Source organism: Cetorhinus maximus, chromosome 23 (genome assembly GCF_964194155.1).
Source record: "Cetorhinus maximus chromosome 23, sCetMax3.hap1.1, whole genome shotgun sequence".
In the NCBI taxonomy this organism is placed as follows: Eukaryota; Metazoa; Chordata; class Chondrichthyes; order Lamniformes; family Cetorhinidae; genus Cetorhinus; species Cetorhinus maximus.
In genome coordinates, this window is record NC_135901.1 from 3,497,015 (window position 1) to 3,514,053 (window position 17,039).

The window sequence follows — 17,039 nt, forward strand, 5'->3', positions numbered from 1 at the left end:
ATCTAATTCCCACCCCCTGAGCATTCCTGATTTTAACTGTGCCACTTTGGTGGTTGCACCTTCAGATTCCAAGGCCATGAGCTCTGGAATTTCCTCCAAAAACCTCCCTGCCTCTCCATCTCAATTTTCTACTTTAAGACACTCCTTAAAACCTATTTAACCCAACCTTTCGCCACCTGCCCTAATATCCACTTATGTGGTTCGATGTCAAATGTTGCTTTCTAACATTTCTGTGAAATGCCTTGGAAATTTTATTTTGTTAAAGATGCGATAGAAATACAGTTTGTTGTTGCTGATTTGGACATTTATCACTGTTCCTTCATCATTACTGGGTGAATCACCTGTAACTCCTGACCTAACAGCATTATGGCAGCACCTTCACCACACAGACTGCAGCGGTTCAAGAAGGTCAAACATCATCTCCTCCACAGGTAACTGGGGATGGGTAATATCTGCTGCTGGTCTTGTTAATGACACCAAATGACACCAAAATCCCATTTAAACTTTTAAAATATATATATTTGCAAAGCAGGTTAAAAACGTCCATGGAAATATTTGTTTCTAAAACAATACGTTTTTATGTTGTACAGTGTCTGTTCAATAACCCGATTTCCCTAGAAACTACCTCCTTTGACAATTTCACATTGGAATTTTCTGGGCCTGACTGGGTTCCATTGTCCTCAGGGTCAAACCCAGGTATCTCTTCTCCTCTATCTCTGCAACAGCTCAAACTGATGCAACAAAGGCTTTGAAAAGAAAATTGGATAAGCACCTGGAGAGAAAAAGTTGGGCTGCGAAGAAAGGGCAGGGGAGTGGGACTGGTTGATTTGCTCTTGCAAAGAGCCAGCACAATGGGTGAAATGGCCTCCTTCTGTTTTGTAATCATTCTTGGACTGCATGAAAAAAGACCAACACTGGAGGCCAGAGGCCAAGCTCTGGAACAAACACTCACCCCAATACAATTCAGTTCCTAATTAGTTCATCTCTGTTTCTAGACTCGACTCTGTGAGCAACACCTACAATCAAACAAAAACAAAATAATGCAGTTGCTGGAAATCTCAAAAATGATGAGCAAGTGCTGGAAATACTCATAAGAGTAGGCAGTAACTAAAGGAAGGCAAAGAGAGTTAATGTTTCAGGATGTGCAGAATGAATTAAGGGGAATAAAACTGGAGCAGAATTTGATGGTCAATTTAAGCTCAGAAGAAGATAAATGATCTCTAATGCAGGAAAAACAATTCCTGACCATGGGAAGATAAAACTGGTAAATCAGCAGTGAATAGACAGGGGATGAGCAGCAGTGGAAACCTCATTTAGACACAGCTGGTAGGAATAGCAGTAAAGCACCAAACATGGTTAAAAGATATCCATTGCTCAAGGCAGAGGAAATTACACAATGGCAGGGATTGAGGACAGTAGAGGTGAAACAGAAGGATAGATGGGCATGGATTCAGATCCACAGAAAAGGAGCCACACCAGCTCCAGAGCAATGTAACCACAGCACAGCACTAAAAGTTCTAAATTGTCAATGAATGTTCAATAATACACACCTCTGAAACAATTTCAGTTTTCAATATTAAAATATCCTGCTGGAGTCTGCAGCTGGAAAGATATCAGAAGCACCGGAGTCAGAGAAAAATCTGGCAGTTTTGAAATCTTCTAACTCCCTGTAAAGGGAGATTACAAAAGATATAAGCAACAGTCGAGGTTAGAAAATCAGAAGAGACAAACATTTCTCTTGGTTTGAGTTTGCTGTGTGTAAATCCTCCCCTTCTAACCCGCTGGAAAAGGAGTGTCCAAAATCCATCACTGTCAGTCTAGGATAGAAATTCACAACAATTCAAGGGACCCCTCTCTTGCCCAGGATTACTTAAACAAGGGCATAGGTGCATTGGAAGCAATTCTGAGAAGGTTTGGAATAAGGATATTTATCTTCTGAGGGAAAGTTGAGCAGGTTGTGCCTATACTCATTGGAGTTTAAAAGAATGAGAGGTGATCTTATTGAAGCATGCAAGATTCCGAGGTAGCTTGACAGGATAGACACTGAGAAGATGTTTTCCCTCACAGAAGGATCTAGAATCAGGGGCCACAGTTTAAAAACAAAGGATCTCCCATTTAACACTGAGGAGGAGAAATTCCTTCCCTCTGAGGATTGTCAGTCTTTTGAATTCTCTTCCCCAGTGAGCAGTGGAGGCTGGTCATTGAACATATTCAAGGCTAAACAGCCATGACATTACTAAGAGGGGAAGCAACCTTGATGGGCCGAATGGGTGCTCCTAATTCTGATGCTCTCATTTTTCTTCAGACATCCACCCATGCATCCTGCAGCATATTGCCCATCCTCTAATCTGGGCCTGTCATTAGCTCTTGCGCACAAAGTGGGCGTAAAATCAACAAGGGAATGATTTTCTCTCCTGGGCACTGGGACCCTGAAGCCCCGTTACGTCATCTAATATGATCCCGCCCCGTTACGTCACTAATATGATCCCGCATGCGCACTGCTGCCGCTGAAGCAAGATGTTCGCGGAGAAACGCCTCGGAGCTGTAGACTCGGGACCAGCAAGATTTTATTTGGGGCTTGATACCTACATCGGGTTTTGCACTTCCTTACATCTCCCTCCCCACCCTCACTTCCAGGCTGTGTTCCTTCCACCCGCACTCGCCCATCGCCAAAATCCTCCCGCATTCGCACGGCTCCGAGCAAAGTGAGACTGCGCATGCTCCAGATAAGTCAGCGCTGCGCCTGCGTATTAGCCTCCTGCAGAGAGAATAGAGCACATTCACACCCGCAGGGAATCCTGGGTAATAGCAGCGCCTTTGTAATATCCAAACACAGAAAAGAAAATCATTTTGTTGCGCAATTGAGATAAATTAATTTAAAAAATCCCTTGAATCTGTGCGCTGCTATGTTCCATTTCTAAAAGTGATTTAAACATCTGCTCTCCTGTGGAAACGCCCTGAGATTTTAGAACGTTTCCCATTGGTTTCCCTCTCTCTATCACCTCTGAAGGTTCTCACTTTGCCTGGCTTCAATCCTACAGTCACTGGTTGCTCTAGCTTTCCCTCGCTATCTCCTGATACTGAATATTCGCCGTTTTATAGAATGATACAGCACAGATGGAAACCATTCTGTCCACCATGCCTGTGCTGGCTCTTTGAACGATAGAAACATAGAAAGTAGGAGCAGGAGAAGAGGCTGTACACCATAGGAAAGACTTTCCTTCATCCCTAGCAGCTAATAAGGACTCACCCATCCTACATGATTAGGTTTTCTATCACAAGGGTGGCCTCAATTTGAATAGGGTCTCAGAAAATAATTAGTTTTGTTCAGGGATCAAATAGGGAGCATGTTTCCCTTTAGAGCCCTTGGAGAATAAATACTGTGTTTGATTTTATCCAACTGGAACACGATGTGAATGGTGCTCGTGCTCCTGGACTGTGTCCAGGGTGAAGTTCTGTTCCTGCCATATGATCCTCCCCCAAGGTTGTCCTTTCAGAGCTATTTACGATTGGTGGCTGAGCATGCACCCAGACCTGTGTTTCTCAACTCTGTCCAAATTAATCCGGCCCTGCAAAATGAAAGGTCCCAATGGCCATATCCTATTGAATGATGGCCCTGAGGAACATTGCAGATTTATGATACAGGCCCACTACCCACAGTAAAAGGATGAGACCAGTATATCCTCGTAGCTAATGGAATGTTTACCTAGTGGATTGAAGGATTCCCTTTCTGTAAAAATGATGCAGTCACTACAGCTAAAATCTTCTGGAAACAGATCTTTACCAGATAGGACTTTCTGAAAAGGATAAAGAATGATAATGGTTTGCATTTCACAGCAGAAGTAATGCAGAAGCTCTGTGATCTTATGGGTGTGCAATAACATTTCCACATCCCCTACCACCCAGAGTCCAGTGGGATCGTCGAGAATTATAGGAATGACACTGAAAAATCTGTCATGAATGGAGCTGATGATCTAGTCAAGGTCAATAACTGGGTCACTGCCTTGCCTGGTGTCTTAACCATTCACTCCCCTCTTGTTCAGTCCTGGTCACGGCCCATGATAGGTCGGCCAATCCAGATTGTGAATCCTCCCGGGGTCCCACTCCTCATTGCTACTCGACAGGCTCTGGACCAGTTTCTCCAGAACCTCCAACAAACCTCAGCATTCTCCCTGCTAAAGGCAGTGGAGAAGATGGTGCTGCCCGTCTCAACACCTCCAGGGAGAACCACCCCACCCATTACTTTAATTATTCAATGTGAGATGAAGTTATGTTAAAAGCATTGTGAAAAGGGGTGGGATTAGAAAGCTAATTGGGAAAGTCCATTTGATGTTCTGGATAGATTGGGAAAAGCAAATCTTATATTAGCGAATTGGAAACGAGAGAAGGGAACACAATATCTGAGTTACCATGAAGATCAGTGCAAACTGTACAAAATGAAAAAGTCAGATAACCAGATGGAGAATAAATACTGTGTTTGATTTTATCCAACAGGGACAAGATGTGAATGGTGATCGTGCTCCTGGACTGTGTCCAGGCTGAAGTTCTGTTCCTGCCGTATGGAGCTCCAGCCAGGTGATGTTAAACACTCAGGTGGGAAAGACAAAAATCCAGAACAATAGTTTCAAAACAAAGCTGATTGATTTCATATTTACCCAGAATATTAAACTCCAGCCAAGTTAGAGAGGCTATTACTATCAGAAACAAGCACTGACTCTCAGGATGAACATGGTTCTGCCCTGGGTGTGATGAACAGAAACAATGATAGCAGAAGCCAGTCCTTGCAGTCACTTGTGAATGCGTTGGTGTCTCATCCAGTTGGATGTCTGAGTGAATCCCTTCCCACACCCACAGCAGGTGAATTTTATCCCGCACTGATTGTGACACTGACACTGTAAGCTCCTTTTACAGGCTAGCAGTGAGGGATGATTTACAGACAGAAACCTCAAACCAAACATCACATCAAAATCTGACAGGGTCACTCAGTTCATCAGGACCTGAATATCATCAGCCTTTAAATGTGGAAGGAGCAACGTTCTGCCAGTGGAAAAAGATCTTAAAAATAAGTGTGATTGAAAAATCCTGAGGCACACACACCCGAGTGAGAGTGTTCCAGTGAACTGACTGTGGAAAGAGAACCAGCTACACAGCCTGAAAAAACACCATCCAATTCACAGTGTCGGGGTGCAGGGGTAAACTGTACACGTGTTTGTTGTGTGTGAACAAGGCTTCATCTTGTCATCCAACCTGGGGAGACACAAGGAAACCACACCACAGAGAAACCATGGAAATGTTGGGACTGTGGGAGGGGATTCAGAACTCCGTCTGTGATGGAAATTCATCGACACAGTCACACTGGGGAGAGGTCATCCGAATATGGGAAGGGATTCACTCCACTATCCCACCTCACTGCATACCAACGTGCTCACTCAGATAAGAGAGTTTTTAACTGTTCCAATTGTGAGAGGAGCTTTAAAAGCAAAATTAATCTGCTGACTCACCAGCGAGTTCATACTGGGGAGGGGCCATTCATCTGCCCTTAGTGTGGGAAGGGATTCACTCAACTAACCCACCTCACCTCACACCAACATGTTCACTCTGACACAAGGCTTTTTAGATGTTCCAACTGTGAGAAGAGCTTTAAAAGCAAAATAGATCTGCTGACTCACCAGCGCATTCACAATGCTCCAAGTGTGGGGGGGGATTCACTCTGTCCTCCAGCCTGCTGACACACCAGTGAGTTCACACGAGGGAGAGGCCATTCATCTGCTCTGGGTATGAAAAGGGATTAAGACAGAAATATGGTGGAGGGCCCGTGCAGTTTGGTTGTTGTGTGATTTGATTTTAATAAGTTATCTCTTGGCCCTAATGGCTCCAATTTAAATCGGAAGACGAAATAAAGCATGATTTTCAACAGCGATGTCTTTCAATGGCGGGGCGTTTACCCAGCATTCTCCGCGGAGAAGAATGTGACCTATCCAGACCACAGCCGCTTTCTGCGCAGGTGTATTGCTGGGCTGTAACCGGAGCCTGCGCAGTGCGGTCACTGACTGGGGCATGCGCAGTGCGGGTTGTGCCTGGAGTTAGGCGGAGAAGGGAGAAACAATCGCGTGAGAGTGAGTTATGGAGCCAGTGGGTGGGTGGAGAGGATTAGAGCCAGCGGAGTGGACGGGGAGGCTTCATAAACACCCGGTGGAGGCCTCAAATCCCGACTAAAAACCTACCGATCCTATTTACACGGGACGGGGCGCGAGAGCTCGTGAACTCCTTTGGGTTAGAGGTCCGGCTGAACGGCCGCCATCTTGAGCGGGGTCAATGTGCAGCAGGGCGCATGCGCGGACATCCCTGTCAGCAGGAGGAGAGAATGTTGTGATTTTTCTATCCTGGACTGACAGGGGTGGGCTTTGGAAAGTCCTTTTACAGGGGGTTAGAAGGGGAGGATTTACACACAGCAAATTCCAACCAAGAGAAATGTTTCTCTCTTCAATTTCTATCCTGGAATTACAGTGATGGTTTCCATAAACATACAGGTTACTGGAAGTGGAAGATTGACAGACGGGAAACTCAAATCAAGCATCACATCAAGATCTGACAGACTCACCCGATTCATCAGGACCTGAATATCATCGCCCTTTGAATGTGGAAAGGAAAAGGATTGTCTCAACTGTCTGTGGGAGAAGATTTCAGGTATCAGTGTGACTGGAAAAGCACCGAGACACACAAACCCTGGTTAGAGCACACATCAGTCGTCTCAATTTCTCTGCTCCTCTCACCCACTCTAACCTGTCTTTCTCTGAACTTGCCGCACTCCTTCTCTCATGTCCAACCCTGATGTTGTCAGCAAACCTGCTGACAAGGGTGGTGCTGTTGTTGTCTGGTGCACTGAACTCTACCTCGCAGAGGCTCAGCGTCAACTCGCAGACACTTCCTCCTACCTCCCCCTGGACCATGACCCCACCACTGAACATCAAGCCATTGTTTCCAGGACTGTTACTGACCTCATCTCCTCTGGAGATCTTCCTTCCACAGCTTCCAACCTCATAGTTTCCCAACCTCGGACAGCCCGCTTCTACCTCCTATCCAAAATCCACAAACAGGACTGTCCCAGCAGACCGATCGTGTCAGCCTGTTCCTGCCCCATGGAACTCATTTCTTGCTATCTTGACTCCATTCTCTCTCCCCTTGTCCAGTCCATTCCCACCTACATCCGCGATTCCTCTGACACCCTACATCATATCAACAATTTCCAGTTCCCTGGCTCCAACCGCCTCCTCTTCACCATGGACGTCCAATCCCTCTACACCTCCATCCCCCACCAGGATGGTCTGAGGGCTCTCCACTTCTCCCTCGAACAGGGGCCCGAACAATCCCCATCCACCACTACTCTCCTCCATCTGGCTGAACTTGTTCCCTCACTGAACAATTTCTCCTTAAACTCTTCTCTCTTCCTCCAAATAAAAGGTGTGGCTATGGGTACCCACATGGGCCCCAGTTATGCCTGTCTCTTTATGGGGTATGTGGAACATTCCTTGTTCCAGTCCTACTCCGGCCCCCTCCCACAACTCTTTCTCTGGTACATCGATGACTGCTTTGCTGCTGCTTCATGCTCTCGTCTGGACCTGGAAAAATTTATTAATTTTGCTTCCAATTTCCACCCCTCTATCATTTTCACATGGTTGATCTCTGACACTTCCCTTCCCTTCCTTGACCTCTCTGTCTCAATTTCTGGTGATAGACTGTCCACCAATATCCATTACAAGCCTACCGACTCCCACAGCTACCTTGACTACAGCTCCTGACACCCTGCTTCCTATAAGGACTCCATCCTATTCTCTCAGTTCCTTTGCCTCCGTCGCATCTGTTCTGATGATGCCACTTTCAAAAACAGTTCCTCTGACATGTCTTCCTTCTTCCTTAACCGAGGTTTTCCACCCATGGTGGTTGAAAGGGCCCTCAACCGTGTCCGGCCCATCTCCCGCGCATCCACCCTCACGCCTTCTCCTCCCTCCCAGAACCATGATAGTGTCCCCTTTGTCCTCACTTATCACCCCACCAGCCTCCGCATTCAAAGGATCATCCTCCGCCATTTCCGCCAACTCCGGCATGATGCCACCACCAAACACATCTTCCCTTCACCCCCCCGGCGGCATTCTGCAGGGATCGTTCCCTCTGTGACACCCTGGTCCACTCCTCCATCACCCCCTACACCTCAACCCCCTCCCACGGCACCTTCCCATGCAACCGCAGAAGGTGCAACACCTGCCCCTTTACTTCCCCTCTCCTCACCGTCCAAGGGCCCAAGCACTCCTTTCAAGTGAAGCAGCATTTCACTTGCACTTACCTCAATTTAGTCTAGTGCATTCGCTGCTCCCAATGCGGTTTCCTCTACATTGGAGAGACCAAACACAGACTGGGTGACCTCTTTGCGGAACACCTTCGGTCTGTCTGTAAGCATGACCCAGACCTCCCTGTCGCTTGCCATTTCAACACTCCACCCTGCTGTCATGCCCACATGTCCGTCCTTGGCCTGCTGCATTGTTCCAGTTAAGCTCAACGCAAACTGGAGGAACAGCACCTCTTCTTCCGACTAGGCACTTTACAGCCTTCCAGACTGAATATTGAGTTCAACAACTTAAGATTATGAACCCACTCCTCCATCCCCACCCCCTTTCCAATCCCCCTTTTTTCCAATAATTTATATAGATTTTCCTTTTCCCACCTATTTCCATTATTTTTAAATGTATTTCCATCCATTGTTTTATCTCTACTTTTTAGCCTATTTCGATCCCTTCCCCCCACCCCCACTAGGGCTATCTGTACCTTGCTTGTCCTGCTTTCTACCCTTAATGTCACCTATTAGCACATTTCTTAGCTAATATCACCACCGTCAACACCTCTTTGTCCTTTTGTCTATGACATCTTTTGGCTATCTCCACCTATCAGTGGCCCTCTATTCAGCTCTACCTGTCCCATTCCCACCCCTTGAACCAACTTATATTTCACCTCTCTTCTATTTTTCCTTAGTTCTGTTGAAGAGTCATATGGACTCAAAACGTTAACTGTGTTCCTCGCCGCAGATGCTGCCAGTCCTGCTGAGTTTTTCCAGGTATTTTTATTTTTGTTTTTGTCCTAGAGAACTGCGTTCAGTTCTGGGCAACAAACACCAGGAAGGATAGAATGGCCTTAGAGGGAGTGTAGCACAGATTTATCTGAGTGATCTGAGCACCAAGGGTTAAGTTACAGAATGAGATTACACAAAAGAGTCACAGAGTCATTATGACACAGAGGAGGCCATTAGGCCCATTGAGTCCATGCCAGCTATGTAGAGCAATCCAATCAGTCCCTTTCCCCTGCTCTATCCCTGTATCCTTGCAAGTTTATTTCCCTCATGCTTCTGTCCAATTTCCTTTTGAAATCATTCATCATGTCCATTTCCACCCCTTCGTAGGCAGTAAGCTCCAGGTCATTCCCACTCACTGTGTAAAAACATTCTTCCTCACATATCCCATACCTTTTACCCAAAACCTTAAATCTCTGTCCTTGAGTCCTTGTACGATCAGCTGATGAGAACAGCTTTTCTTTGTCCACCATATCTAAACCTGCCACAATCTTGTACACCTCTATCAATCTCCCCTCAGCCTCCTTTGCAGGAACCATTCTGGTAAATCTCCTCTGCACCTTCTCAAGGACCTTCACGTCCTTCCTGAAGTGAGGTGACCAGAACTGGATGCAATTCTCAAATTGTGGCCTAACCAGAGCTTTATAAAAATTCAGCATAACTTCCCTGTTTTTGCTCTCAAAACCACCACTTATGAAGCTCAAGATCCAATCTGCTGTGCTAACCACTCTCTTAATACATTCTTTCACCTTCAGAGATCAAAGCCATGAACACCCAGGTCCCTCTGTCCCTGCACACTCTTTAGAGCAGCGTCATGAATTATATCTTCCCTCTCCCTATTCCTCCTGATAAAATCCATCACCTCACTGTGAGGGTTGTAATGCCTGGAATTTAGAAGATTAAGACCTGATTTGATCAAAGTTTTCGGGATATTAATTGGAACCGACAGGGTAGATAGGATGAGTGGGTGGAGTCTACACACACAATCAGGTTCCAGCATCGTTTCAGGGAGAGAGTTCCAGATCCTCACAACTCTCTGTTGGTGCACTTCCCTGTTTTTGTACTCAGTGCCTCTATATCTGATGCCCAAGACCCCATATGCTTCACTGACTACCCCTCAATCTGCCCTGCCATAAGAAATCGATCCCACAAATGGTTTAATCATCACCCGTACTCACAAAGCCTATATGATGATACAAGATTTAAAATAGTTCCTGAACACCACACACCCGTCCCCAAGGTTATGTCATCCCATCTACTAGGACCTTGATGTTTGGATGATAAGGGAATTATCCAGGGATTTCATAAGTCAGAATGCAGGGAGAGAGATGGGTGGACTATGACCCCCCAGTAGCCAAGACCCTGATGTTAAGGCAGTTTTGGGAAAACACCGCGATCGTCCCTGTGATAGTGACACCAGTAAAAAGGGTGGAGGGAAGAGAGGGATCAGTGACTGGGCTGGAATAGGGGCCACGGCTGGCACGAGGGAAGCACTTAGACATGGAGAATATGTGGGAACAGGACAAGGCTGTGAGGCAGCAATGGACAGGAATCTTCAGTAAAAGAAATAAAAGGCAGAGAGATGAAATCCTGGAATGACAAGAAGGAGTGAAATCCAGAAAAGAGATGGTGGACGGACTGATCGAGAGAAAGGGAACAGTCAGTGAGATCATTCAGCAGAATAAGATTGAGGTGAAAAGTCAGAACATGTCTAAAGCTGTTCCCTGTGTGATGTAAGGAGGGTTTTTATTGGATCAGATACAACAAGGCCAGGAGGACATTGAAAAGCAATAGAGAGTCCAACAATAGAGAGCCCAAAGGGTCTGGAGGGGGAGGGTTAATAAACTCAGGGAATCACAGGACCAGGAGGACATTGAGAAACAATCGAGAGCCCCAAGGGTCTGGAGGGGGAGGGTTAATAATCCCAGGGAGTCACAGGCTGCACAAACTTCGAGTGTGAGCCCAGACCCATTTTAAAACAGTGAACAAATAAGTCCTGGATTTTACTGAGACTCTTTTCTGTGTCCCAGCTCCTGGAAATACTGACGGGAAAGGGACCGGAATCTCAGGAGGCTTCACACCGCTGGCTGCTAGTGAGGAAGTGATCTCCAATCAGATTAATGTGCTTCTGCTGTAAGTATTTAATAAAGTGTCTGAACCCCTCATTGTGCTTCCTGTCCAATATCCCCCTTGCCATGGATCTTCCATTTTACCAACTGGGAAAATAATTGCCTGTCCACTAATTGGTCTTGATGGCAGCTGGTTTACCCAGAGTGCTCCATGTGTCAGAAAATCCCCCACCAATGAGAACAGGCACCCAGAGCGCCAGCGTGGGGGCCGGGCTGTGCTTGGAGCATGCTCAGTGCGGCTGGTGGAGACGGACTGGTGTGAAACAGGCAGCTCAGGAGGCTGGAGGAGATTGTGGACGCAAGGGAGGAATTGGAGCCGGGGGTGGGTCACGATTAGATGATCGCAGATAATTCTGGAGGGTTGTAGGGCTGGAGATCCCCACAATGTCAGTCAGCGAGCACAGGGGTGATGGTGAACAAGACTTGCTGCGAGTAAGAACACGAGCAGCTGAGTTTTGGGTGACCTCCAGTTTCCCTGGAGTTGCATCTGGGAGGCCAAAAAGTTGCACATTCGAATAGTCCAGTTTAGAGGGAACAAAGGAATGGATGAGTTTCAGCAGCAGATGAACTGAGGCAGGGGCACAGCTGGGCGATGTTACTGAGGTGGAAATGGGTGGTTTTAGTGATTTGTAGTCAGAAACTCAGCTTGGGCTGAAATATGACAACAAGATTGTGAACAGCCTAGTTCAGCCTTAGAGAACTGCAAGAGGGATGGAGCTGGTGTCTGGGGAGTGGATTTTGTAGTAGGAACTGAAGATAATGGCTTCCCTCTTTCCAATATTTCAATGGAGGAAATTTCTGCTCATCCAGTACTGGATGTCCAACAAGTCAGGAGAGTGTGCAAGTTGGAGGGGAACTTGGAGGTGATGGTGTTCACATACACCTTCTACCCTGCTCCTTCTCGGTAGGGGAGGCTGAAGGTTTGGCAGATTCTGTCAAAGTTCTGGTTGACTTGAAGATGCATTAAATGCTCCTTCACCTTTCATGAAACAGCTTTTCATGGTCACTCTTTCCTATTGTCAGCCCCACAAATTACCAGATTGATTCAGCTCAATTTCACAACCTGCCTTTGTGTTTTTGTGGGTTCTCTCTCACTCCCTTTTTTATGATCTACATCAGTTTCACAGGGTTTAGAAGGGGAGGATTTGCAGTTGGGAAACTGGAAACCAAACATCACATCAGAATCTGACGCAGTCACGCAATTTATCGTAACCTGGATATCATCGGATTTTGAACATGGAAGGAGAAAGCACCGTCCGCAGTGGAGAGAAACTGTACATGTGCTCTGTGTGTGGACGAGGTTTCAGCCAATCGTCTTGTCTGTCAGAACATAAATGCATTCACAACAGGGAGAAGCCGTGGAAATGTGGGGACTGTGGGAAGGGATTCAGATGCCCGTCTGACCTGGAAAAGCATCGGCGCATTCACACTGGGGAAAGACCATTCACCTGCTCCACGTGTGGGAAGGGATTCACTATTTTAACCCACCTGCTGGCACACCAGCGAGTTCACAGTGAAGAGAGACCTTTTGGATGCCTAGACTGTGGGAAGTGCTATAAAAGTTTTGGGGAACTGATGTCCCATCAACGTGTTCACACTGACGAGAGACCGTACAGATGCTCCCACTGTGGGACTGGGTTCAGGCGATCATCTCAACTCATTGTACACCAGCGAATTCACACTGGGGAGAGACCATTCACCTGCTCTGAGTGTGGAAAGGGATTCACTCAATCATCCAACCTGCTGACACACCAGCGAGTTCACACTGGGGAGAGGCCGTTCACCTGCCCTAAGTGTGGGAAGGGATTCACCACCTCATCCAGTCTCCTAAGACACCAGCGAGTTCACAAATAATTACCAGGACTGAAGGATGTTCATTGGGGTCTGTTTTTACTGATGTTAATATTCTCCAGCCTAGTTATAGGGGCTAATATTCTGGCTAAAAGTCAAATAAATCAGTTTTGTGTTAAACACAGTGTTTTGAATCTTTTTAATATCTCTAACATAAGTTAGTTCCTTTCGAAGGGCTCTCCCTCTCCCCTGTCTCCTCCATCCTCACCTCCAACAACAAGTGTGAGAAGCTCATGGATCTTCTCTATCACCCAGATTGAGACAATCCAATTAGCTGCCTCTGCTGCTTCTCTCCCTTCCACTAGTCTACTAGGCCAGACTGCCTCTAAAGTTTCCCCTTATCCCAGCCATGCACTCGCATCTTTCTCTACTTTCTCTCCAATCTCCTATCATGTCCTCTGAGGTCTCATCCTGCCCATGAGACCCACCTGGTCTATCGATCCTGTTCCCACTAAACTGTTGATCAATCAACTTCCCCATATTAACTGAGTTTGTTAACAGTTCTCTCTCTTCAGGCACTGTCTCTCACTCCTTCAAAAAACAAACCCTTGACCCCATCATCCTTGCAAATTACTTCCCAATCTCCAACCTCCCTTTCCTCTCCAAAGTCCGTGAACGTATTTTCACCTCCCATATATGTATCCATGATTCCTCCTCCAATCAGATTTCTGCCCTGCCACAGTACTGAAACAGCTCTTACCAAAGTTACAAATGACGAGGAACTCACCTCCTGACTCCACAAAGCCTGTCCACCATCTACAAGTACTTGCCTGGATGAGTGCAGCTCCCACAACACTCAAGAAGCTGGACACCATTCGGGACAAAGCGGCCCACTTGATTGGCACCACATCCACAGACATTCACTCCCTCCCCCACTGATGTACAATAGCAGCTGTGTGTACCATCAACAAGATGCATTGCAGGAATTCACCAAGGCTTCTTAAACAGCACCTTCCAACCCACGACAACTACCACCTAGAAGGACAAGGGCAGCAGACACATGGGAACACCACCACCTGGAACTTCTCCAAGTCACTCACCATCCTGACTTGGAAATATATCACCGTTCCTTCACGTCTCTGGGTCAAAATCCTGGAATTCCCTCACTAACAGCACTGTGGGTGTACCTACACCACATGGACTGCAGTGGTTCAAGAAGGCAGCTCACCACTACCTTCTCCAGGGCAACCAGGGATGGGCAATAAATTCTGGCCCAGCCAGTGAAGCCCACATCCCGTGAATGAATCAAAAAAAATCCGATGTGACTGTGACAAGGATAAACTCTCCCTCAGAACCTGTCTGCAGCCTTTGACAAGGTTGACCACATCGTTCTGCTCCATCACCTCTCCACTGTCATCCAGCTGGGTGGGGCTGCTCTCTCCTGGTTCTGTTCTTCTCCATGTAATCAGAGTCAGAGAATCACTGGTAATGTCTTCCCTTCCCACTCCCACAGATGCTTCTGGTGTCCCCAAAAGATCCTCTTATTTCTCATTAACATACTCCCCACAATGACATTAACTGAAAACATTTGTGTATCTCGACGATTTTCCAGTCACAGTGATGATTTAAATCTTTCCCATAAACAGAACATACATTTATCCCTCCATAACCAGAGGCCAATTACGCATGAATTCTCTGGAGAAGAGTCGTACAGACTCAAAACGTTACCTCTGTTTCTCTGTCCACAGATACTGCCAGGCCTACTGAGCTTTTCCAGCATTTTCTGTTTTTATTTCAGATTTCCGGTATTCACAGTATTTTGCTTTAATCGTACATGAATTCAGTGATTCCTCAAGATCTTGTCGAGATTTTTGGTTTGCGTTTCCCATCTGCAAATACTCATCAAAAGCCATCACTGTCTATGCAGGATAGAAATTCACAGAAGATAATTCTAGTTTCTATGAAAGATTTTTCCCTCTCATTCCCACAAATCTATAAATCTCTGTCCCACACACTCCTCTCCCTCTCTGCTCATTGTTCCAGATTCAGTGTCCATTCTCCAACTTATTCTTTTCTTCTCTCCAGATTCTCTCTCCTCCTGTCCTTAAACTGGTGACTCAGGCTGTGGATCAATCCCACTCCTTCAATCTAATTCTACCAGATAATGCAGCTCACAACAACAAACCATCTTTAATGACTTTATTAGTAATTTTCAATATTTGGAAACATTCTCCTTTTCCCAATTGTGCAGAACAGGAAGTCCAGTGGTCAGTTCGGAGCTTCCTTCTCCCGAGATCTGTTCCAACAAGCTGTGTCTGTCTGAGCTACATTGATACAGACTCACTCACTCAGATAATGATCAGGTCTGACTGAACTATAACAACAAATGCAACAACTTATATTTATATCGAGGTTTTAACATGATAAAATGTCCCATAGAGTTTCACAGGAGCATAAGGACATATTAGGTCAGGTGACCAAAGTTTGGTTAAAGAGGTCGGTTATAAAGATTGTCTTAAAGGAGGAAAGTGAAGTAGAAAGATGGAGAGGTTTAGGGAGGAAATTCCAGAGTTTAGGGTCTAGGCAGCTGAAGGCATGGCCACTAATGGTGGAGACATTAAAACCGGGGATGAAGGACATCCGGTAATGGTGCTCCATGTATGTGGGCCCGATAGCCCAGGCTCAAGGCCCAAATCTGAACTTTGGGACATAGTTTGACCATCCCTGGTCTCAGAGAAAATCAATTCCCCGTATGGACATCTTGTATGATCTTTGTTTATTGATACCATAAAAAGTTAGGACCAGTTGAGTCCTCCTGCGTACTCAGTGGGGATTGACTTTAACAGACTTCAAACTCTCAGTGTTACAAGAATATGTTTCAGTAGAAATAAAAAATATATAAATCCTGGAAAACTGAAAGAACAAAATGGGGAAATACACAGCAGCTCAATCATTTCAAAGTGATAAATGAATGGTCACTGTTTCAGGTGGGACTCCTTCAGAATGAACACTTCCCACCAGCAGCACCAACCCCCACCCCCCCCTCCCCCTCCCTGTTCACTGAACATTCCTTTACCCACTCATCCACCCATTGCACATCCAACCAATGGCTCCCAGCCCGGACTGACATTCAGCATGGTATGATTTTGGAAGTTTTCCTCCTCTTTTCAGTCAGGAACAGACTTGGCAGCAGAGCTCAGTTGGGAATCAACTTCATTGAGAAAAAAGTCAGGACAAGTTTATTGAATTTCAAGCAAACTCCAGTGACAAACCCAGGCAGTGCTTTACAGCTTAATGCAGGTTATACCACCCGTGTCGAGAACCAGACAGTTGAGCGCACCAAGGACTTCTCAGTGTTGATCTTTGAGCTTTTCCTCTCTCTCTCTGTCGGGTTTTAATCTTCTGATTCTGGTTCCTCTCCCCCAAACAGCATTGTCTTGGAGGGTCTCTTTTATCCCATCTGATCAACCCATCCCTGCTTCTGGTCATATCCATGTGAGCAAAACTAGCTTCACTGAGTCATGTTAGTTTACCGTATTCACAGTTCATGTGCGCAATGCAAGCTTCACTGAGTCACATTAGTTTATCGTATTCAAAGTTCACAAAAACAATACTAACCACTTAAATCACGTAAAAATGTTCTGCTTATTCCTCATTGATCTGTTTTCCACTTATCTCAAAGCTGCTAAATCCTGTTGTCATTTATTTCACTGATGTCATGTATTAACTTACATAAACAGCTTCGAGGCAGTTTTTAACTTCACTTGCACTAAGCTTTTTAAAACTTGACATAATTTCCCAGGATCCCTCGAACTTGGCATCTTTTCTATACCATGTCCTATTTCCTACCTTTGCCCACTGCACTATTCTACAAAGGAGTGTTTCAGGTGAAGTTAGATGTTAGATTCTAATTATCAAAAGTTAAATGTTAACATTTTTTAATTCATTCATGGGAGGTGGGCCTTGCTGGATAGGCTGATATTTATTGCCCATTCCTAATT

The 17,039-nt window shown here is 45.9% G+C and overlaps 1 protein-coding gene across 1 annotated transcript in view; it reads left to right on the forward strand.

Moving 5' to 3' along the window:
- Window positions 1–13,218, forward strand: part of LOC144697719 (uncharacterized) — a 72,900-nt gene extending 59,682 nt beyond the window's left edge. Inside the window, exons 5-6 of the mRNA XM_078569728.1 lie at window positions 11,149–11,251; window positions 12,465–13,218. Of these exons, the coding sequence (XP_078425854.1) occupies window positions 11,149–11,251; window positions 12,465–13,101 (740 nt within the window). The 3' untranslated portion in view covers window positions 13,102–13,218. The remainder of the gene's footprint in view (window positions 1–11,148; window positions 11,252–12,464) is intronic.
- Window positions 13,219–17,039: the final 3,821 nt, after the last annotated feature.